This window comes from Triturus cristatus, chromosome 1_2 (genome assembly GCF_964204655.1).
Source record: "Triturus cristatus chromosome 1_2, aTriCri1.1, whole genome shotgun sequence".
NCBI lineage: Eukaryota > Metazoa > Chordata > Amphibia > Caudata > Salamandridae > Triturus > Triturus cristatus.
The window spans coordinates 1,010,873,219-1,010,897,309 of record NC_140580.1 but is presented as its reverse complement, the minus strand read 5'-3'; the positions used below and the strand labels follow the sequence as shown (position 1 = coordinate 1,010,897,309).

The window sequence follows — 24,091 nt, the reverse complement described above, 5'->3', positions numbered from 1 at the left end:
GTCGTTAGACTGATTTAATTTAGACAAAAATAAATCAATGTATAAGGCAAATAATAAAGGTGAGCTTGGGCAGCCTTGCTGCATTCCGCGACTAATTGTGAAAGATTCTGACTCTCTACCAGACGGGCGTATACACGCAGTAGGTAATTGATATAGTGACTTAATAGCTTGGATTATGCCCGGTCCAAATCCGTTCAAACGCAAGACCTCCCAAAGAAATGGCCACGACACCCTGTCGAATGCCTTCTCGGCATCCAACAGGATGATTCCAATAGGGGTCTTCGTAGCTTCTGCCCAGTCCATTAATGCTATCACACGACGAACGTGATCAGTCGTATTGCGGCCAGGAATGAACCCATGCTGAAGTGGTGAAACGAGGGTGGAAATAATACTCAACAGACGAACAGCTAAGACTTTGGAATACATTTTGCTGTCGTCATTGATTAATTAAATAGGTCTGTAAGAGGAGGGTAACACAGGAGGTTTGTCTTTTTTTAGGAACACTTTTATTATTGATTTCTGCCAGGACGGAGGGGGTAATCCCTTTTGAGTACTTAAAAACGTTGCCAGCAATTCATCTTTAAGAACCGACAAAAATGTTCTAAAGAATTCCAGGGGGATCCCATCTGGGCCCACCGCCTTACCTACCGCAAGGGATAAGATTGCTGCCTCCAATTCCTCATTAGAGATATCGGCCTCTAGCTCTTCTTTTTGTTCTGGAGTTAATTTAAGGATCTCATTATCTCCCCAGAACCCTACAAGTTTGCCTTCTATATCAGTAATATCTTCATTTAAGTACAGCTGAGTATAAAAATTATTAAAAATCTCCAAGACTTTTGTGGGTTCTGTATGGATTTGCCCATCTTCACCCTGGATTGAATCCACCCTCCTAGCCACCTCTTTCTGCCGTAATCTTTTAGCAAGTAGCCGCCCCAAATTTTCTCCCACCTCATATAAGTCCGAACGATGTACCGCAATTTGGGCCGCTAACTTAGTAGCGAAGTTTTGATAAACCCTCATTTTTTTGAACAGCCAAGTCTTTTGCTATTTGATCATAATCCTGAGTAGTAGTAAGAGTCAACATAAACTTAACTTCTAAGACTCTCAGTTTGTTCAACTCCTCCTCCTGTTCTGCCTTCATTCTACGTTGTTTATTGATCGAATAACTAAGGGACTCCCCCCCGCACCCCGGCCTTGAAAGCGTCCCATATCATACCAATTGGAGCAGATCCACGATTAAATAAAAAAAACTCCACTATCCACTTAGACATTTGTTCCTGATATATACAATGTTTCTACCTCTAATTCAAGAATAATTGGATTGTGGTCAGATATTATTTTTGGTTTGTTAGACCTGTCAGCCCTTTGGGTGGTCCCTCCTCATCATTATTTATTTTGTCCCACTTTTGCCTCAAACCCTGTTTGAATTTTTCCTTTTTGGGAACCACCAGACTTTTTCGTGTTGCTACAGATTCAGGGAACCATTTTAGCTACCCCTGAAACTTCTGTCTGAGGGCCTGGAGCACAAAATGGTGGCCACCTGTGACATCACCAGCATCCACTGGAACCTACCAGCACCTTCCAGAACATTCCAGGAGATTCCAGAACTCTGTGACAGTTGGAGACCGTTTAGAATGTTGGGAGGATAAGAGAGGCAGTTGGCAGTTGGAGCTAGCAGTTGGCACCTGACTGGTGAAGAGAGAGGAGCACAACAGTGAAGGAGGAAGGAGTGAAGCAGCAGGGGTGGAAACTTGTGCCTGGAGTGGGGTCCATAAACCCACCCTTGATACTTGTCCCTACTGATGGATCCCAGCCTATAGCCCTGTGTGGGAAGAAGTCAGAAGAAAACCTTCCTAAGGACCTGGACAGCAGGAACAGGCCTTAGAACCAAGAAAGCAGCAAGATTCTGACCTGAGAACTGGTTTCCCTGGAGCCTGGCGTCGAGTAGCCGAAGACCTGGAGCCCGAGGTGGAGAAGCGGCGCTGACTGAAGTAGCAGACGTCGTACCCGGAGCCGCCTGAGGTCGTGAGAGGGCGCCGACGGAGGTCGTGAAGAATACCAGAGGTCGAGGAGGAAGTGAACCGAGGTCGAGTGAGCGGCGTCATCGGAAGGGTGAAGTCCGCCCTCCGGAGTCGTCGGAGACCGAGGTAGAGGAGCACCGGAGGTCGGGAGTGAGGATCGCACTCCGGAGTCGCCCGGAACCTGTGAGGAAGAGCACCGGAGGTCGGGGGTGAGGATCGCACCCCGGAGTCGCCAGAAGTCGACAGCGAGGCCAGGCCGGCCGACGTCATCGGAGCCGAGAGCGCCATCGGACCGGAGCCGCCCGAAGTCGACATCGTGAAGAGACTGCCCGACGCCGTCGAATCGGAGGTCGAGATCGAACCGAGGCCACCGACATCGGACCGGAACCGCCTACCGGCGTCGACAAAGAACTGACACTGTGCCGAGGCCGCCGAGACCGAACCGGAACCGCCTCACGGCGTCGACACGACTCCAGCGGCGTCGGAACATCAGAAAAGGGCAGTAAGTGGAGTAGAGGGCGCCTAAGGCCCTGTGGAGACCTGAGAGACTACTCTAAGGGGCTAGGGAGGTGCTGAAACCCACCTGACTGTGCCTGGGGTGAACTGGGACTAACCTAGAGAGGTTGTGTGGAGAGGAAAGCCAGGGCATTGGAATTCCCCCCTTTGATCTACCTCAGTTTAGGCCTCAGCCTTTGCCTCAGCCAGGGAGTAGGACCCCCCCCAAGCCTTCCACACCCTACAAGCTGTGCCTGGGCCAAATCAGCCCTTAAGTATTGAAGTGTCATCTGATTCATGAGTGTTACTGTATACTTCTAATTATTTATTGGGGAAACTGTATTTATTAAGTTCTTATCTATTTAATGCTGCACTGTATTTATAGGTCCACAGGACTTGTTGGTGTACAGTATTTATTGGTACAGTATTTATTGGTACAGTATTTATTCCCTCAAAGTATTTAATTGTCTGTATATATTGCACTTGTATTTATGCCCTGTTATTTATGATCACCCCTATTTATTTCAGCAAACAGCAAATATTTATTTGACCTGCTCTATTTAAGAATTTGTATATTGTGATTGTTATTTATTTTCCCAATCAGCAACTAAGAGAAAAAGATAAAGAAAGATATTTTCATAATTTTTACGGTGTAGAGTCGTTTTTGGAACGGATGCACGCATGGTTATTGTATGGGTATATTGTATGCTTAGCACTGCGCCTGTTTCCTGACCACTCGAGCCAAGCTACCCCATTGTGTCGGGAAGGCCCTCCACCACCCTGCGGAGTGGGAGTGGGGCTGTTTCCAACATAAATTGGTGTTCAGTGGTGGGATAGAGCTGTGCCTACATATACTCAACAATAACGGTGGGTAGTCCATAGGCCTACACCGGGAGTTTTCTCAAAGCGGCCTTCCTAATTGTGGGTTTTTGTTTTTTCCAAATTTACTCTGGTGGTGGGAGGAGGTATTACTAAAGGTACCCCCCTGCATTGTTACTGCACAAAACCTGTCCTCTAACCTGAGTGGGCAAGATGGAGTTTGTTCTTGAAAATCTAGACACGTACACTGTGGCCCAACTCAGGGAGTTTTGCCAGCGAGAGGGGGTGTACTGTCCCCCAGGAGCAAAGAAGGGTGCACTTCAAACCAGCTTAAGGGCTTGGGGGGAGGCACGCAGAGAAAGCAAGGCTGAGGAAGAAGACAGGGATGGAGAGCCTGACCCCGAGGGGGCTGAGATGTACCAACCTGAGGTGGGGAACCTGTCCGCAGGGCCCAGGACACTTTCTAGGGGGGGCAGCCGTGCCTCTAGCGGGGGCTTGTCTGAAGTGGAGTTAGCAGACCGGAGGGAGAAAAGACAGCTCACCTGGGACTTAGCAAAGCTGGAGAAGGAAAAGGAGGAGCAGAGGATGGCCCATGAATTGCGCCTGAAAGAAATAGATCTTCAGATTTTGCGAATCGGGGCACAACCTGTTCCCAATGGTGGCAGCCAAAACCAAGAGTCCACCAGGGAATCCAAACCTTACCTGCCAAAGGACATTGTAGCGAGCTATGGGGCAGGTGACGACATCGCCAAGTGGCTAGCAGCCTATGAGGTCTCATTGAGGGCCCATGGGGTTCCAGCGAAGTATTGGGGAGGGGGGCTGTATAAATACATGCCTCCAGCTGGTAGGGATGCTTTATTGGCCCTCGAAGAGGATGAGCAAACCCACTACCCCACCATGAAACTGGCGCTCATCAGGAAGTTTGGACTTACTCCGGAAAAGTACAGACAGAAGTTCAGGGGTAGTCACAAACTGGGCACACAGAATTGGGTGGACTTCCTGGACTATGCAAAGAAGGCACTGGAAGGTTGGAATCAGGGCAGTGAAGTAAGGAACTACGAGGAGCTGTTTGACCTAGTGTTGAAGGAACACCTACTCGAGAAATGTTTCCCTGAACTGCGGCAACACCTGGTGGATAGCAAGCTGACCAGTCCCCGGAAGCTTGCTGAGGAGGCGGACATTTGGGCTAGTACCCGGGTGTCCACAAGGGGGACTGGAGGGGATACTCAAAAGGCCGGACAGGGCGCCCCCCAGAAGAAAGAAGGAGGGGAAAAGAAAAAGGAGTTCTCCAAAGGCCCCCAAAATAACTTCCAAGGGAAGGGAACAGGATTCACCTCTAAGGCTAGCCCACCCAGAAACCCTAATCCTGGCCAGAGTCAGCAGCCAAGGGTTTTCCATTGCTACGAGTGCGGTGGCGTTGGACACTATAAAGGAGATCCGAAGTGTCAGAAACGCTCACCCCCTCCCACTGGAGGAAAGCCCCCCGGAGTAGCTAGTGTAGTGCTCGGGGAGGAGATGCCCTTAACTAAGGGAAGGGAGTGGGCGGGTGTCACTTTAGTGTCCCTGGGAGAACGGGAGATGGTTCCTAAGATCCAGGTGCCCGCAAATACTGCAAAGTATGGGCAGTGGATCACCATCAATGGCCAAAGAGGGGAGGCTCTGAGAGACACAGGAGCCAGTATGACTATGGTACGTAGCCAACTGGTGTCTCCAGAGCAAGTCATTCCCGATGTACTCCACCCAGCCGCGATGGCTGACGGCAGAACCGGCCACTATCCCGTGGCTGAGGTTCCCTTTGAATGGGGGGGGGTTGCAGGTTCACTTCGAGTTGCCGTAAGCCCTGCCGTGCCAGTCGATTGTCTGCTGGGCAATGACATGGAGCACAACGCTTGGAAGGAGATGGAATACCGGACTCACACCGAGATGCTGGGTACACCTGACTGGGCCTGTGTTAGCACAAGGTCCGTGACTACCCGAAGAGGGAGTTCATTCCGGCTGGAGCCTGGAACAAAGGCCCAGCCAGCTGCCAGTCAAGGGAAGAACCGAGGACAGGAGGAGCCTGCCTCGGCGTCTCCACCCCGTAGGACGGATAGGCCACCGGAGGTGGTGGACCAGGAGTCTGCGGAGGGGGACGTTACCAACCTGGAGGACCTACCCATCCCGGCCGAGTGGCACGTGGAGGGAGGCCCGTCCAGGGAGGAATTCTGCCAGGGCCAGAGGGAGTGCCCTACCCTTGAGGGGCTGAGGCGACAGGCCGAAGCCCAGGCAGCAGGGAACGTTGAAGGGAACTACAGTGTTTACTGGGAGGATGGCCTCCTCTACAGTGAACCCAAGGCACCCCTACATGGATCGTCACGAGCCTTGGTAGTTCCTCAACGTTATCGAGCCTTCCTTTTAGAGTTGGCTCACGAGATACCATTGGCAGGACACCTGGGGCAAGACAAGACCTTCGCCCGTCTTGTCCCCCACTTTTATTGGCCTCAGATGAAAGTGTCGTCCGATACCTACTGCCGGACATGTGTGTCTTGCCAAGCCAGTGGGAAAACAGGGGTGAAGCTGAAAGCTCCCCTGGAACCACTCCCTGTCGTTAGCACCCCCTTTGAAAGGGTGGGCATCGACATTGTGGGTCCATTAGATCCACCAACTACAGCTGGTCACAGGTTTATCCTGGTTCTGGTGGATCATGCCACACGGTACCCAGAGGCAATACCTCTGAGGACCATAACAGCACCTGTTGTGGCTAGGGCCCTGATGGGAATCTTTACCCGAGTGGGTTTTCCCAAGGAAGTTGTGTCCGACAGGGGGACCAACTTCATGTCAGCATATATGCGGGCAATGTGGAAGGAGTGTGGAGTGACCTACCGGTTCACAACTCCTTACCACCCCCAGACCAATGGTCTAGTGGAAAGGTTTAACAAAACCTTAAAAGGCATGATCAGAAGTCTGCCTGAAAGCCTGCGGAGGAAATGGGACGTCCTCCTACCCTGTTTACTTTTTTCCTACAGGGAAGTGCCACAGAAGGGAGTGGGCTTCAGCCCCTTCGAGCTTCTGTATGGGCACCCTGTACGTGGACCTCTTAACCTGGTGAGAGACGGATGGGAAAGAACTCCCAGAAAGCTTCCCCAGGATGTGGTGAGCTACATGCTGGCCTTCCGGAGCCAAATGGCTAAGTTGTGGAAGCAAGCTTCTGACAACTTGGAAGCCAGCCAAGCAGTAATGAAGGCGTGGTATGACCACAATGCTCACCCGGTGGAGTTGGAGCCTGGCCAGAAGGTGTGGGTGATCGAACCAGGAGAGCTTAGTGCCCTCCAGGATCGCTGGTCAGGACCCTTTGAGGTGTTGGAGAAGAAGGGTAAGGCTACCTACTTGGTGGACCTGAAGACCCCTCGTCAGCCCCTGCGGGTGCTGCATGCCAACCGCCTCAAACCCCACCACGAGAGGCCCGAAGTCATCTTGATGATGGTGACTGACGGAGGAGAGGACGTGGAAAGCGAGCCTCTCCCTGATCTGTTTGCGTCTCAGGAAAAGGATGGGTCGGTGGAGGGAGTGATTCTCTCCCCATCTCTCACTCCTGAACAGCAGGAGGACTGTCGCCAGGTCCTGGGGCAGTACTCTTCGTTGTTCTCCCTTGTCCCGGGTAGGACTCACCTGTGCGTCCATGACGTGGACACAGGAGACGGCCCACCTGTGAAGTCCAAGATCTACCGGATGTCAGACAAGGTGAAGGCCAGCATTCATAGTGAAGTCACTAAGATGCTGGAGCTAGGAGTGATCGAACCTTCTAGCAGCCCCTGGTCCAGTCCGGTGGTGTTAGTACCAAAAGCTGCACCACCGGGTGCCCAACCAGAACTGAGGTTCTGTGTGGACTACCGGGGACTGAATTCAGTGACAAAGACTGATGCACATCCGATCCCTAGGGCGGATGAATTAATTGACCGGCTGGGAGCTGCCCAATATCTAAGTACCTTTGACCTTACCTCTGGGTACTGGCAGATCTCTTTGACTGATGGAGCAAGGGAAAGGTCAGCCTTCTCCACGCCCAATGGCCACTACCAGTTCTGTGTGATGCCCTTTGGGCTCAAGAACGCACCTGCCACGTTTCAGCGCCTGGTAAACCAGATCCTCACCGGAATGGAGAGTTTCTCTGCTGCTTATCTGGATGACATAGCCGTCTTCAGTAACAGCTGGGAGGATCACTTGCGTCACCTGCAAGCTGTTCTCCAGGCCCTGAGACAAGCTGGATTGACGATCAAGGCCAGCAAGTGCCAGATCGGGCAGGGGTCGGTAGTGTACCTTGGACACTTGGTGGGTAGGGGAACGGTGCAACCCCTCCAGGCGAAGATCGAGGCCATCATGGCCTGGGAACCCCCCAAGACACAGACTGAGGTCCGAGCATTTTTGGGCCTCACGGGATACTATCGCCGCTTCGTGAAGGGGTACGGTACCATCGTAGCCCCTCTCACAGAGCTCACGTCCAAGAAACAACCTCGACGGGTAGTCTGGACGGAGGCTTGTCAGCAAGCCTTTGAGAGATTGAAGAAAGCCATGTGCGAGGCCCCGGTCTTAAGGGCCCCAGACTTTTCCAAGAAGTTCATTGTCCAGACAGATGCATCAGAACATGGCATTGGGGCAGTGTTATCGCAACTCAACGAAGAGGGTCTGGATCAACCCGTGGTCTTCCTATCCCAGAGACTACTTCCCAGGGAACAGAAGTGGAGTGCAATAGAGCGTGAAGCCTTTGCAGTGGTATGGGCTCTGAAGAAGTTGCGGCCATACCTGTTTGGCTCGCACTTCCTGGTTCAGACCGACCACAGACCCCTTCGTTGGCTGATGCAGATGAAGGGGGAGAATCCCAAGTTGTTGAGGTGGTCTATTTCCCTACAGGGGATGGACTTTCAGGTGGAACATCGGCCTGGAGTGGACCACGCCAATGCAGACGGTCTCTCAAGGTATTTCCGCCTTAGTGATGAGAACTCCCAAGGGGTTGGGTAGCTCTCCCCACTTTCAGCTGGGGGGGACGCGTGTTAGACCTGTCAGCCCTTTGGGTGGTCCCTCCTCATCATTATTTATTTTGTTCCACTTTTGCCTCAAACCCTGTTTGAATTTTTCCTTTTTGGGAACCACCAGACTTTTTCGTGTTGCTACAGATTCAGGGAACCATTTTAGCTACCCCTGAAACTTCTGTCTGAGGGCCTGGAGCACAAAATGGTGGCCACCTGTGACATCACCAGCATCCACTGGAACCTACCAGCACCTTCCAGAACATTCCAGGAGATTCCAGAACTCTGTGACAGTTGGAGACCGTTTAGAATGTTGGGAGGATAAGAGAGGCAGTTGGCAGTTGGAGCTAGCAGTTGGCACCTGACTGGTGAAGAGAGAGGAGCACAACAGTGAAGGAGGAAGGAGTGAAGCAGCAGGGGTGGAAACTTGTGCCTGGAGTGGGGTCCATAAACCCACCCTTGATACTTGTCCCTACTGATGGATCCCAGCCTATAGCCCTGTGTGGGAAGAAGTCAGAAGAAAACCTTCCTAAGGACCTGGACAGCAGGAACAGGCCTTAGAACCAAGAAAGCAGCAAGATTCTGACCTGAGAACTGGTTTCCCTGGAGCCTGGCGTCGAGTAGCCGAAGACCTGGAGCCCGAGGTGGAGAAGCGGCGCTGACTGAAGTAGCAGACGTCGTACCCGGAGCCGCCTGAGGTCGTGAGAGGGCGCCGACGGAGGTCGTGAAGAATACCAGAGGTCGAGGAGGAAGTGAACCGAGGTCGAGTGAGCGGCGTCATCGGAAGGGTGAAGTCCGCCCTCCGGAGTCGTCGGAGACCGAGGTAGAGGAGCACCGGAGGTCGGGAGTGAGGATCGCACTCCGGAGTCGCCCGGAACCTGTGAGGAAGAGCACCGGAGGTCGGGGGTGAGGATCGCACCCCGGAGTCGCCAGAAGTCGACAGCGAGGCCAGGCCGGCCGACGTCATCGGAGCCGAGAGCGCCATCGGACCGGAGCCGCCCGAAGTCGACATCGTGAAGAGACTGCCCGACGCCGTCGAATCGGAGGTCGAGATCGAACCGAGGCCACCGACATCGGACCGGAACCGCCTACCGGCGTCGACAAAGAACTGACACTGTGCCGAGGCCGCCGAGACCGAACCGGAACCGCCTCACGGCGTCGACACGACTCCAGCGGCGTCGGAACATCAGAAAAGGGCAGTAAGTGGAGTAGAGGGCGCCTAAGGCCCTGTGGAGACCTGAGAGACTACTCTAAGGGGCTAGGGAGGTGCTGAAACCCACCTGACTGTGCCTGGGGTGAACTGGGACTAACCTAGAGAGGTTGTGTGGAGAGGAAAGCCAGGGCATTGGAATTCCCCCCTTTGATCTACCTCAGTTTAGGCCTCAGCCTTTGCCTCAGCCAGGGAGTAGGACCCCCCCCAAGCCTTCCACACCCTACAAGCTGTGCCTGGGCCAAATCAGCCCTTAAGTATTGAAGTGTCATCTGATTCATGAGTGTTACTGTATACTTCTAATTATTTATTGGGGAAACTGTATTTATTAAGTTCTTATCTATTTAATGCTGCACTGTATTTATAGGTCCACAGGACTTGTTGGTGTACAGTATTTATTGGTACAGTATTTATTCCCTCAAAGTATTTAATTGTCTGTATATATTGCACTTGTATTTATGCCCTGTTATTTATGATCACCCCTATTTATTTCAGCAAACAGCAAATATTTATTTGACCTGCTCTATTTAAGAATTTGTATATTGTGATTGTTATTTATTTTCCCAATCAGCAACTAAGAGAAAAAGATAAAGAAAGATATTTTCATAATTTTTACGGTGTAGAGTCGTTTTTGGAACGGATGCACGCATGGTTATTGTATGGGTATATTGTATGCTTAGCACTGCGCCTGTTTCCTGACCACTCGAGCCAAGCTACCCCATTGTGTCGGGAAGGCCCTCCACCACCCTGCGGAGTGGGAGTGGGGCTGTTTCCAACATGGTTGAATGTCAATCCTAGCGTTAGTCAATAATTCTAAGGATGTAAAAAAATAATCCAATCGAACAGGTTTTTGATGAGGGGCGGAAAAAAATGTATGGCCAGGGTCATCAGATCTTTTCAGCCACCAGACATCTACTAGACCAAAATCGTTAAGAAGACCCTTGGTAGCCTTAAAAACCCTACTCTTTTTCCCCTTATACTCCATGTTACTACTAATGTTTTCATCTCCTCTCAAATGTAAATTAAAATCCCCACATAGGATTACGGGAGAAGGCCACGAGGCCAGTTCAATACTGATATCATTCAGCATATCGGGGTCATCGGAATTGGGCCAATACAATGAGCATAGAGTAAAAAGAAGGCCGTCTGTCCTCATCTCGATAATAGCCCACCGGCCAAATTGATCAGATTTAACACGTTTGCATTCCCCCCACCCGTATTTTTTAAGGATAGCAACACCTTTTGTATTCGAACCTTGCCGTGTGCAGCACAATAGCTCTAGACTGAGATCTTTGAGGAAGACCCTGTTGTTCCATGCAATATGTGTTTCTTGAATACATAGCAATTCTACCCTCATTGTTTTAAGAATCTGAGCCATAATCCCTCTTTTTTTTTTTTGTTGTTGTTCAATCCACATACATTCCGAGAACAAATAGCGATTTTACCCATCTTTAATCAAAGCTTGTTTTTATCATATCTGAAAGACCACACAAATACCGCCCCCAAATATTGGTGTATATAAAGCTTACTTCCGCCAGAAACTCGAAAGAGATAGATATAGCTAAGGTAAGATTAATGGACCATAACTTGCGCAATTTCGAATGCCTCCACCCTACCACTGTGTTCCCTACGTTCCTTGCCCCAAGACCCCCCCCACTCCCTCTCCCTACTACTACCCATACCCCCCCACCTTCCCCTGAACCCACCCAAATGAGGCAAAGGGACTGAATAGTCTCTATTGGAGATGGATAGAGAGGAATGAGCGCTCCCCCACTCCCCTGTCTCCCTGCACATACACCAAACTAAGTTTATCGAAGAAGAAGCTTTCACTGTTCTCACTGAAGCACATTATCCCTTACAGTGCCCCCAAAAGTTCTTTTGCAGCTATCTCATGGGTGAAATATGAAGTTTTATTTTTAACTATAACCTTGAGCTTAGTGGGATTTAATAGAAAAGCTTGCGCTCCTTTCGCTTGCAGTGGCAAGATTAATTGGCGAAGATGCCATCTAAGTTGTACTGTGGCCTGACAGTAGTCAGGGGACATAAAAAACTCACAACCTTTAGCTCTCTGCTTACGGTTAGGCCGTGCTAGATCATATAAGCGCTCACGAAGTAAAAAATTGTTCAAGCAAATCAAGATTGCCCTAGGTTTGGCCGCTGCCCCTCTAGAGCCAGCCCGCACCTGAAAGGGAAATCTATGGAGCCTTTGGAGCTCAAGCTCCCATTTCCAATTAGTTAGCTCAGGGAAAGCATCAGTACATAATTCGATCACGAACTGCCGAATGTCACTTCCTTCCAATCCCTCGGGGACACCAAGTATACGCAGGTTATTTCTTCTTGACCTGTTTTCAATGTCAGTTAACTTCCAATTTATGTCATCGCGTGTCGATTGAAGGGCAGAAACATCGGCCTTCTGAGATACCATCACATCCTCTAATGAGGAAATTCTTCCTTCAGCTTCTCCCATTCTGGCTGACAGCTCAGAACAGGATTTAGCCACGCGTCAAACCGTATTTTGTAGTTTACGCACTGCACCCTGGACCCGCAAGCTCTCCGCCTTTGTCTCCTCTCGGTGCGACATGATGGCATGATATATTGTCGTCAGTGTAATGGCATTATCAACCTCTTCAAAGTTAGGACTTGGATCTGTGGTAATGTTGGTGATCGCACTGACTTGTACTGCTGTATGAGAGTCTGTATAAGATTCTAAAATTGGTGATCCATCATTAGTTATAGCTTTCCCTGGCAAAAGATTACTGGGGCGGGATACGTCTTGCGCCTTTCGCACTGTATTTCCCCACTCTTGCAATGATATACTAGTCTCCTCTTCCTCGAAAGGTGCAGAACTCGCTGCGCTTCTGTCATCCGCCCAGTCAAGATCCAGACTTTCCCCCTCTGAGACGACTGAAACATCTGACATAGAGTAAAATTTCGCCCCGGAGCCGCAAGAGTCCGCCTCTACGACAGCTTCTGCTAAAAGGGGCTGATTATCGACCACCGAGCCACCAGCTTCTGAAGCAGCTAAACCGTGGAGTTGGTCGTGGGCATTGTTGAGCTGTTGCTCTGTAGTACTTTCGAACAGGGGGTTCAGATGATCGTTAGAAGATAAGGCAGAGGGAAAAGTCCCTAAGCAGTTTGCTGCCGTTTTCACTATGCTTGCTATACCGGCAAGTGTATCCTTGCTCTTGCTGATCGGGATCGGCAGGGTCTGAACTTGATTCATGTTTGTGTTGGAGCCAGGCTTTTTTTTTTTTAAGATCTCCGCAATTGCCATTCTTGAACCAGCGACATCCATGACAGCAGCTGGCCAAGGGATCCTGTAGCTCTTTGGGGCCTAACTCGCTAGTGGATCGGATGCCCTTCTGTGCGTTACGGTCAGTCAGCGGTACGCCAGTAGGGTCCTGAGTCAGAGTTAGTTGCGCTGCGCTCGAAGTTGCAGCAGCGCTGCACGAGTCTTTGGACCTTTGGAAGCCGCGCTGGAGTTGGCGTTTTTGGGCCCCATCCTCGAAGAGTCGCCGCTCCAGGCCTTTGCGATCACTCTGAGCCCGGAGACCGATCACAGTGAGCCTGCTCTCTTCCCCCAGCCACCGGAGACTGGGCGTGAAACCACCGCCACCACCGCTGAGACGGCAGCCGCCGAACCCATGCTTCGCTTCAGTTCGTTTCAGTTCAGCTCACGGCATCCAGCAATCCGCTTTCGGCAACCGCCTTAACCGCGTTAGCTTCCTCACGAACTGCGTTAGCTTCCTCACGAACATCCGGAAACCAGCAAGACACCCTGAGCAAACAGGGGGGGGGGGGGAGTCTTGGAGAGCGCTAGAGACCATCTCACTCGGACACAGCAGTGTCCGCCATCTTTGCCCCTCCTCATCAAGTAAGTTGCAGTCCTAACACCACAAGAATGAATCAGGATGCCCCATGTTATGCTTTTAACCTCCTTTTTATATGCGAGCCCCATACTTTTTTGTAGATCAGAGACCCTTGCTCTTTCTAGTTCACATGACCAGGCATGTTCCTGCCTTTCTAGAATTTCCTCCCAGATACCTTCAGCTTTCATTATTGGTAAGGAATGACTTTTCAGATTTAAAAAAGAGAGACAGTGTGGTGAAAGGAGACCTACCTGGCTTTCATTTGTGTGGCAAGCACAGCACCATGGCAAGGATTTGGTGCTTCTCGTATTGTTTAACCTTAGCCCAGCTCTACTTTGACCTGTGAGCATTCAAAAACAAACCTTCATTTTTATTTCCCCTGCCTGGTCCATTTCCACTCACTCTTTCAGTACCTCTGCTCTCATCTCTAGTCTGAGGCCTGTGATCGAAAACCATAGGCAACAGCTTTCATTACCTGTTCTATGCAACTCTTGCCAAGGGAGAGCAGAGCCTCTGCACCAACTTGTTTTTCAAGAACTGTGACCTTGGAGGCCTGTAGGAACATTGGAGAAAAATCAACCGCCTCCTCCCCCTCTACTACAGGTTGCAGTGTCTAATGCTGGCCTTCCTGAGTCCTTGGCATTTGAATCCCTTCCAGCCAACCTTTACCATTGCAGAGATCAACCAGAACTTGCTTTTATTGGCCTTCGAAGTTGAAGTATGTCAAGCTAAGCCAACTTGGAAAAATAAAACCAGACCAGAGTTCTTTGAGTTTCTTACTTCTAGGACAGTGCTCTGCACCGCAAATAGAAGGCACGTTTTTTTAATCCCTCAAGTGTCCTTGTGGCTTTGGTGATATTGGGCTGTTTCTCCCTGGTCGATATTGTGGACCTATTAAATGAGTTTTGATTGATGTGGCACTCTTGTCTGTCTGTCCACCTTCTACCAACACCATAGCTGAGCACGGTGGCAAGGCAGTGGTATAGATATTATTGTACTGCAGTGTCATAGTACTGATAGTCCCATTCAGGGCTAATGCCGTACTAGCTATGTTTGAACATATATGCAGTAATAAGAACAAACTCTAAATCATAGAACAGTTTCTAGCATTTTGGCTTTTGTCCTGTAAAAGGAAAAAAGGCTCAGCGATCTCCTTTACTCACAGGTAAAATACTCATATTTGAAGTGTGTCTTGTGAAATGTAGCCCTTGTGTCTGATTTAACATCTCTGAAGAAACGTCATTATCCTGATTGCTTGTTTAAGTACAACAGTCCGTGGGTAGAGAGGGTGAAAGGCAAAAATTAAGTTTAATTTGTCCTAAATCTGGTTTCATTTACTGAAAGTGCATAAACTGTGATTTGCTCATTGTAACTTTCCTCGATTGATAATGAGTTTTTTTTATCCCTATGATAAATGTTTATATATGCTGCACAAAACTCTAAACTCTTTTTGATAATGCTACTTTTCTACATCCTAATATTGAAATTGTTTGCTCATTTATATATTTTGGCAGAAATATGCGTATCCTGCCGATGAGCTCATGCCATTGAGCTGCCGAGGACGAGTGCGAGGCCTAGAGCCAAGTCGCGGAGACATCGATGATGTCCTCGGCCAGTAAGTATTTCAGATAGCCATACGAGTACCTTCTCAACAATTACCTTTCTATACCTCTCCCATTCACAGTACAGTACAGCAAAGAAGAGGCATTCTTCCAGCTCTGACTGCAGAGAGGTAAAAGATGAATTTTTTGTTAGTGTTGTACTCTGCAGTATGCTTGCAAATAATGGGTACTGGCAGAGCTATGTACACTATTACTTCTGGAATGGATGAATGTTCCAGTTAAGATTCAAGTACTTTGGCATGGCCATTTATGCTTCCACATCTGCAATAGCTAGTTGCTGCAGATGGGCTTTGAGGAGCGTTGGCAGATCTGTACTGGACTCCTCTTCTTAAGAGGTAGAGCTACTCCGGTTTGAAGTGAGGTCTGAAAGAAAAAGGCACTTGCTGCTAGTGTGACTCAGTGATGAGAAGCCCCTGGCAATCAGTTCAGCATCATGAACATAGGAAACATCACAGTTAATTGTGTTCTTTGTGTTTTTTGTTTTTAGGTTTTCACTTACCCTTATAGACACCTTGGATACCTTGGTGGTAAGTTGCCATTCATTTCACAACTCTACACTAGTTTTGTCTGTGAACTTCTGTTTTGCTTCTGAATTTGTCTTCTTGAGTAGCATCCCCATTCTATCCAATATTCCTCTCTTGTGCCTCCACCGCACCAACTCACAACCATAATGAAGTTCTGTTTAGTGTTTCTTTTAGAGTCTTGGTGCATGGTGTTACTGTTTTTTTTGTTGACATCATTAACTGTTGCTGGTTAATTTCTGTTTCTCTTGCTACCCTACTTTTGTCCAAGTTAAAGGCCTCTTGCTTCCCATGATGTTTTTCAATATGTCAGTGTTTTATTTTTCAGATCTGCTCTTTTTTATTTTGTGATGCTCTTGGATGATATGTTCACCCAATCATTCTATTGTTGGAATCATATATACCCTCAACACTGAGTATCTTGGTGTACAACACACCGGGCTATGTCCTCGTCTGCTCTGAATCACCCTGTACGCTTTTTTGGTCCCTTTGATGGTGGTCCCTGTGCTGGTACCATCCCCAGCCTGTCTTCTGCTCCATTCAGTTCACTGTTGCATCCATGTTTGTCTCGAAATACCTTTAGATGCAGATGCAGGTTCTCTTGCAGTTGCTTTTCTGATCGTATCAGTCATGTGTCTTGTTTATCCTTGATTCCGTACACCTGTTTTGATTTCCATCAGTGCTCTCTGTTCTGATTGTGTTTGAAGTCTATTCTTGATTCTTTTGCTGTGATCTAGTTATACCAGGCCCCGTGGCCTGGGTCTAATTTCTACTCCAGCTCACTTATTTGTCTCTGATAATCAGCCTCCTTAGTTTCGTTCCTGATGTATCTTTAACTTCCTTTGCTTCTGTCTTGTTTTGTAGGTGCTCAATAAATTGGATGAGTTTGAAGAAGCCGTACATAAGGTGGTGCTAGATGTGCGGCTCGACAATGACATTGTAGTCTCTGTATTTGAGACTAACATCCGTGTTCTTGGGTAAGCAATGAGCTGGGAAAAGCTTCCTTTTTTACTTGAATTATGATAAGTGTCTGAGTTAACCATAAGCCTGATCTGGCCATATTTTGGGGTATTAATGAACACGGTGATTGAATCTAGGAAATGATCAAAGTCTGAAGTTAAAGTATAATTGATCACTGTGCCATGTGTTTAGCAACAATTGTCATAATGAATAATTAAAAACTAAGCACACCAGGTTCTTCCATTAGATATTTTAATTTTGTGTGTTTTATTATGACTGCCATGCTTAATCTGTAAAAAAAAAAAAAAAATTCATAGGGCTTTTATCTTTAGTCGTTCACCAAATTTAAAGATGTCCAAGTCTTCTTTAGGCATTTTCCCACGAGGCCTCTCCCACCTCCATGCCAGGAATCTTTTTGTGAGAATAAAACATTGACAGCAGGTCCATCAAGCCACAGATACATGGCAGACTTATGGGTACTTACTTCATTTGGGGTGAGGGAGAGCAAGCAAAACATGCCTTTGTAAAATGACACAACACATGACCTCACATGTATTTATCAATGAGTGGCCAAATTTCTTCCGATCTATGGTTATTGATAATTTCTCTTTGCTCCTAAAAACAAATTTTACTCCTATCTTTCTGAAATTTCAACATTGGATTAATGTTCTGTCATCCATTACAGAATGTCTATTTTGACTTGTTAATAAAAGACTTTTCGGGTAAAGACTTTTGTCAGTACGAACCAGTCACATTTGTAATTTGATGCTAAGAATAGAATTTATGAAAGAAAGATAGTACTTTAAAATGTAAACCACCTACACCCGCCCCCCACACACAAAATTGCCTTTGAAGAGAAGAATGGATTTCATTTAGAAAATGTACCCTGATCCATTGTGAATTTTTTTTTTTTTTATTTTTTTTTTAGCGCACCTCTGTTTATAAAGTAACTCCTGCCTTAGTTTTAAAAATTTATAGTGTTTCTTGTGGAGATGTTACCAGTGTCCACATCGAATTCACACAGCTCTTCCATGGTGCATTCAACTGTAAGGTTTACTGATCTACATGAAACATCTGACTTTGTTTTAAATGGGTATGTATATGACACTGACCCAACCAAGCACGACATTCCACTTGCATTACTTGTAGTTGCATTGTTGGTTATAGCAATGTAATCTGAATTGTGATCAGTACAGATGAACTGAAAGCATTCTTGCGCAGAACAGAAAAGCTAGAAATGTCAGGGGCTTGGCCTTGAAGTGTTCATGTTTAAGGTGGAGGAAAGAGAATACATTATGGATAGGATGGAGGAGCTGGAAGTGTTGACCATTAGGGTGGTGGGATTAGAAGTTTTTATGAGTAAGGTAAATTAATTGGAATTCAGGGTTAAGGAGTAGGGGCATTCAAATTGGGGAGAAGGTGAGAAGTGGTTGTGTCTTTCATGGGAGAGGAGGGAACTTGGTGTCAAAGGAGTATAGACTTCATGATCTGCTTTTCAACTGAACCTGTTGAAGATGCAGCAACAACTGAAATTTTGCTTATTAGGTTGGAAGATAGGGCTGCGACCCACACAAAAAGAAGTTTAATTTATCAAGGTGAAATTGTGCATGGTCACTCCTGCATTCTGATGAATCCCATCTCCTTAGCTGCATTGGTGTCAGCAATATTAAATATTTCTGGCGCCACTGAAAGGCCATTAGAGACGTCACTAACTGAAATTTCAACGTTAGATGGTATTGCTAGTAAAGATGTGAAGTGGTTTTCCGGATGTTTCTGTCTGCAGTTCACTTAGGCATGTAGGCTATTGAAGCTGGAATACAAAGAGAAATGAAGAATGACAAAACACGATGATCCAGAGGCCTCTGTGGGAGACTGCTGCAGATGTGTGAAGGGGCTTGAGGAAAATTCTGATAAAGTCTGAGTTTGAGGTGCAAAGAGAATTGAGGACCTTCGTGCTCATAGTTTGAAGAACTCCAAGAGGCATCTCTTTCCAAGGTGTAGACATTGATGACAGTCTCAGGAGACTCTGGGCATTACTGCATAAGGTTGGAGGGGCCTGAGGAATAGTCGCTGCATGAATTGTAAAGAGGACTGCAGGGCCTGTTCACCCTTTTGACAACAAGATTCTGTTGGAATGTATTTGCAGAATAGCCTACAGAAGGGAGCACAACTCACTCCTTTTCTCACTGTGTAGACTGTGAGTGACTGAAATGTGTCATAACTTTTGTTAAGCAGCCATTTAAAGTTGGAAGGAAATGCACTAGAAGCAGTAATGGTTATTTAAAACAACACATATGAGTTGCCTTAAAAAGTTAAATAGGGTAAAGTTATTTTAGAAATTGGAGAACAATTTCCTTAAGCAAGTGATACAAGACAGCAAACATATTAATTTGAGCTTTAAAGTCTGTCAAACTCCAAAGTTATCTTATTGAACCATTGTCCTGGTTTATCCTCTATAACCAGTGCGTCTGTCTATATGTTGGGTGTTTCGATCTTGCCAATGGTTTTTAAGGTTTACTGATCGTAAGTAATAAACTGCAATATACCTCATAACTCCTGGTACTGGTGTATCACACATGCTAAAAACAGGACCACAAAGTAAAAAATGTTGAGGTATGAAAGTCATATTTAAACTGTGCCTTCATGTAATTTACACGAATGTGTAGAAAAGCATATCTCATATTATTGTCTTTACGCCCTCCCATGTAAATGATGTTGTTTTTTCCCCCAATTGGGGGCTGTCCTGGCCTTCAAATTCGGATGGTGGGGCAAATCACGTTTCTGGCCCCCATGCTTTTTTTGTTTTAGTTTTTTTGTTTTGTTTAATTTTTATTATTTTTTAATATTCTTCATCCTTGGGAAGCCAAGCTCTGTCTTCATGTGAGTATGGGGCATATGTATCAAACGATTTTGTATTCGCAAACGCTGCGATTCGCAAAAAAACAGCGTTTGCAAATACAAAATCGCAAAACGCGATGTATGAACCATTTTCGCATCGTATTATTAAGGAATCACTAATTTTGCGATTCCTTAATTTTGCGTAAGCATTTATGGAATCGCAAATTGCGATTCCTTAAATGCTATATAACAAGCACCCAAGTTGTGCTATTTCTCCTTAAGAAATCGCAAATTAGCACCAACTTCAAGTTGGTGGTAATTTGCGATTTCTTTGAAAAATTCACTTTTTGGCATTTTTAAAGTGGCATGTGGCGCACATACATGCCCTTTGGGCATGTATGTGCGCCATATGCGCACACATGCTCATTTCAGGGGTGCATCAGGGTGTCCTTATGACACCCGTGCACCCTTGAAATTATTCTTAATTTGCGATTCTCTAATTGCGAATCGCAAATTGAGAATGACTTCCCATTCATTCCTATGGGCCTCCTGGCCCATAGGAATGAATGGGAAGGTATTCCTTAATTGCGATTTCGCAATTTGCTAATCGCAATTAAGGAATAACAAGAAATCGCAAAATATTTGCGAATTTTTAAATGCATCCCGTTTTGCGATTCTCAAATAGCGATTCTCAAAAAATCGCTATTTGAGAATCGCAATAACGGATTTGGATACATATGCCCCTATATCCTTTCTCTTCCTTTTCCTCTATACTTTACCCTCCCTTTTAATGGCCTGGTGAATCCTTCCCTTCTGTTGCCCCCATTTGCCTAGCCTCTTAACCCCTCTTTACTCTGTACTCCACCTGCAGATGGCCTCCTGTGACTATACCTTAGAGACATGGAGCAAAATGTTGTTAATTTCAAAAAAGTAGGTTTGAAAATGGAATAAAAGACAAAAAAAATGAGCTCCAAGATCATGTCTTCAGAAGCCGGAAAAAAGAACTGCAGTTACTGCCACTGACCTTACATGATTGGACGGATGACAGGGAGTGCTTGAAGTTGCAGTGTCAGTTTTCCAGCATTAGGGCTTCATTTCCCTAACTTCTCCCATCATTACCTTAAAAAAGGTTTATGAAAAGTGAAAAGTTTTTTTGTTACATCTTTATTTGTTATTTTTAACCAGGCTATTTTCCTTTAAAGAAAATTAACTGGATAGGCCAACCGACAACTTTAATGGGCTACTCAATTGTATTCAAATAAGAAAATTTGACTTTTCTATCAAAAAAAAAAGAGAGAAGATAATGACCTATTTTAATAAGTGCTCCAGGATCCCACTCTTCAGTGATACAGTTAAATGTTAATGACTTCAATGAATAGTCCCTTGAACAAGAACTAGGATTACATGTAAGTAACTATTCTTTCTTCTGCCATCATAAGGGGGGCAGGAAGCCATGGCAAGACATTTCTAACATATAGGTAGTCCTGTACAAGCTCCTCCTGCAATGCTGTGGCCTTCTTCAAATGTGTAATATTACATTTATTTTCATGTTAATTGCCACAACATTTCTGATATAATTATAGAATGTTTTTCCCCATATGTATTATTTGACCTGGACTTTTGTAGTCATTTATGGTTTCTCTATTCCATTATGTCTTTGAAACCCTTAAGAGATCAGGTATATTGTTCCATAGAAAAAGAATTGGTGAACAAAAGACAGGGAATCGTTGCTTAGGTGCTGCTGTAACACGGTCTCTGAGATGACTTGTAGGTAATACATTTATTTTGAAAGAATTCTAGACAATTGCCAAAATATACCATGCAAAGATCCATAAAGTGGGATGTGCAAAGCCACCAACTGGGGAGAGGCCTAGACATGCTTTGTTGAGTCACACAATTGATAAGGCTAAGTATATGTTTTTTTTGTCCAGGCCAGAAATAAAAACATGTTTTCTCTAAATTGCAAAAGAATCACATACTAACAGCCAACTTAAAAAGAAACTGTAATGCAAATATTTTCAAATCTAGTATACTAAGAGAGATCCCGGAATTATAGCAGAAGCAGCCCTATTGATGCCCAAGAAGATTTAAGAATTTGCACTGAGTAGTACTGTTGGTCATTGCACAAGGGTCCAGAAAGAAATATGTTTGAAGTAGTTGTGATAAACTCTATTGTTTGATCCAGAGAATAGATAAGGCAAGATCACCTTTGACTTCATGAAACATTTCAAAGGATTGCTGTTAGGGAGTAGTGCTCAGTCAGTTCTCTACATGAATTTCCACTCAGAGAACACTATGGTTTGACTTGATGGCAAGTTCTGCAGTTAGACTTAAGAAGGTTAGTATGTCTTTCTTTTGTTCTCTAAATAACAGTGCCTATATTTTACATAACTAGTTTTCTGAGCCTGCGTTTGTGTTTTACTTAACACATTTAATTTAGCTTCTTTCAAACAAATTGTTAGCACTGGAGCTTTGTGTTAAGTTGTTGCTTCGTTGCGGAAACACTCCAGCCAGCATAGGTGTAAGGCATCTAGAGGTTTGAGAAAGAGCGGAAGACACCATCTGGATGCAGACAGTACCAGATGTTGACTACTGGCCACCAGCAGTGTCAGTGACAATATGGAGTTCCCATTCAAAGAATAGAAGACCACTCATAATCCACCCTCTACACTCTACTAAGCATGATGGCTTGACAATCGTCAGAATGAAAACATACAATTTGAATACATGCATACAACAATGAGGAACATGCAGTAAGTTTAATTACAAAACTTAAAAATAATTTAACAAGGGAAGACAATGTCTTGGGATGAAAATGATTCTATTTCGTGCACCTCCAGCCAGACTGGCCTTGTCTTTAATCTATAACTGGGCATAATGATGTGCACAACAGATGACCTATCTCTGGAAATCACAATATCAGATTCCGGGCAGCTGGTACTCCTTGGCCTTATGAACTCTTGTTCTAAACTTGGGTATGGCTGTATTTGCTTGTTACTCTTCGCCAGTCTTGACATGCTCCATACATCTCCCAACTCGTGGACAATCATCATTATACTTCACTTCCACAGTCTTAACGGAGCCAAAGAATCTCAACTTCCTTTCTTTACAAAGTCAGATCTCTTGACGTAGACCTCTTCTCCTACTGTCCACGCTCTCTTCTTTCACTCTCTCTTCTTTACTCAATTTGTCTCATCATAACATTTCTTTAATTTTATTTGGTATTTCCTCTGTTTCTCAGAATGGAAACTATCCAGCGATCTCTTCCACTCTTCCTCAAACCACACATCAGCCACATGGGACCTACTTTGTAAACCAGCACAAGTCCCTTCAAGTATGCAAATTACAACACATTAGTGATGCTTGTGGGTGTGTTGCGATGCACCCACAGTGATTTATGTAACACCTCCTTGAAGGAAATAGTCTGATCAATCGCTGATTGCCCACTTTATTTTACAATCCTGTTCATGCGCTCAACTAAACCAATCGCTTGAGGTGCATGCAGTGCCATTCTATAATAGATATTCACGTTTTCCCCAAATCCTGCATTTCATATGAGTCGAATGGAACACCATTTCCTGTAATGATGGTGTTAGTGTTCCTTTCAGAGCGAAAACATCTTTCATGAACTCCATTACTACCATCAGAGTGCCACAACTCGCACTGACCTGCTTGGAAGTGTAGGCCACTACCACCAGGACATATCTCTCCGCAGGCTACAACAATTCAAAAAGGCCCATTATATCAAGACGTAGCTTATACAGGGATATCTGGAGCTGGTCTTACTACTCTTGAGGCGTCAGTCTCTGGATACAAAATATAGTCTCTCGCCACTTCCTGAAACTGTCTATTTTGGGCCACCAATAATGTTCTCCCATTCTAGCATTAGTGAGGTTTCTTCCTCAGTTCCCTTTGTTTGGCGAATTGTTGATATTTCCGCTCAATCAAATTGGAGGTATGACACTATAACCACTACTCAAACATTCATTGGATACACTCCGCTTCCCTCTCAAATTCCAATAGTCAGTTAATGTCTCAGTCAATCCAGCTCTGCTTGACCATCCTTTAGTGGCATAATCCATGACTTGGTGGTTTACTGCATCTTGATCGCCCTCCTCATTCAAAACTTTTTTTCTCTGATTCACAAAATGGGTACATCTTCCTCCGCTGTCAGTAGCCTTTCTGTAGGCCACAGTCATGAACAATTGGCCACATATATCTTAAAAACCAGGGAAGTATTTTACACAAAAGAACAAGTTACTTACCTTCAGTAATGCATTATCTGGTAGAGACCGTATTCAGCTGCAGATTCCTTACCTTTGAATTTCCCAGGCAGGAGACTGGATCCAGAAACGTTTATGTGAGGGTACCCTTGCATGCTTTCAGGTGGCTCCATTCGGGTCTGCGTGGTGTCTTTGACGCCGGATATGACATCACGGTCAACTAAATAGGTGCCACCCAGGCACGCAGATGTCTTTTTCTTTCTTTTCACAACTTTCCCCAGTAGGAGCGCAGATCTATGAATTAGACTGACCATGGTGTGTCCAGACTAGAGCCCTGGAAAGGGGATCAACCTAGCTCTAAAAATGTGTCTACAGAGCGGGGAGGCATGGGTGAGTCTGTAAGGAAACTGCAGCTAGATATTGTCTCTACCAGATCATGCATTACCGAAGGTAAGTCACTTGTTCATCTGATAGCGACTTCTGGCTCCATATTCCTTACCTTTGAATACATAC

General features: G+C 46.1%; 2 protein-coding genes across 4 annotated transcripts in view; both read left to right on the top strand.

Moving 5' to 3' along the window:
- Positions 1-11,555, top strand: part of LOC146868592 (uncharacterized) — an 895,771-nt gene extending 884,216 nt beyond the window's left edge. The window contains exons 2-3 of the mRNA XM_085614209.1: positions 1,353-5,415; positions 11,524-11,555. Coding sequence (XP_085470335.1) covers positions 3,549-5,415; positions 11,524-11,555 — 1,899 coding nt within the window. The 5' untranslated portion in view covers positions 1,353-3,548. The remainder of the gene's footprint in view (positions 1-1,352; positions 5,416-11,523) is intronic.
- The window catches only part of LOC146868591 (ER degradation-enhancing alpha-mannosidase-like protein 3), a 276,166-nt gene that overhangs the window by 63,272 nt on the left and 188,803 nt on the right, over positions 1-24,091 (top strand). For all 3 annotated transcript variants that reach the window (XM_085611786.1, XM_085611769.1, XM_085611776.1), the window contains exons 3-5: positions 14,929-15,029; positions 15,524-15,563; positions 16,422-16,534. In XM_085611786.1, coding sequence (XP_085467912.1) covers positions 14,929-15,029; positions 15,524-15,563; positions 16,422-16,534 — 254 coding nt within the window. The remainder of the gene's footprint in view (positions 1-14,928; positions 15,030-15,523; positions 15,564-16,421; positions 16,535-24,091) is intronic.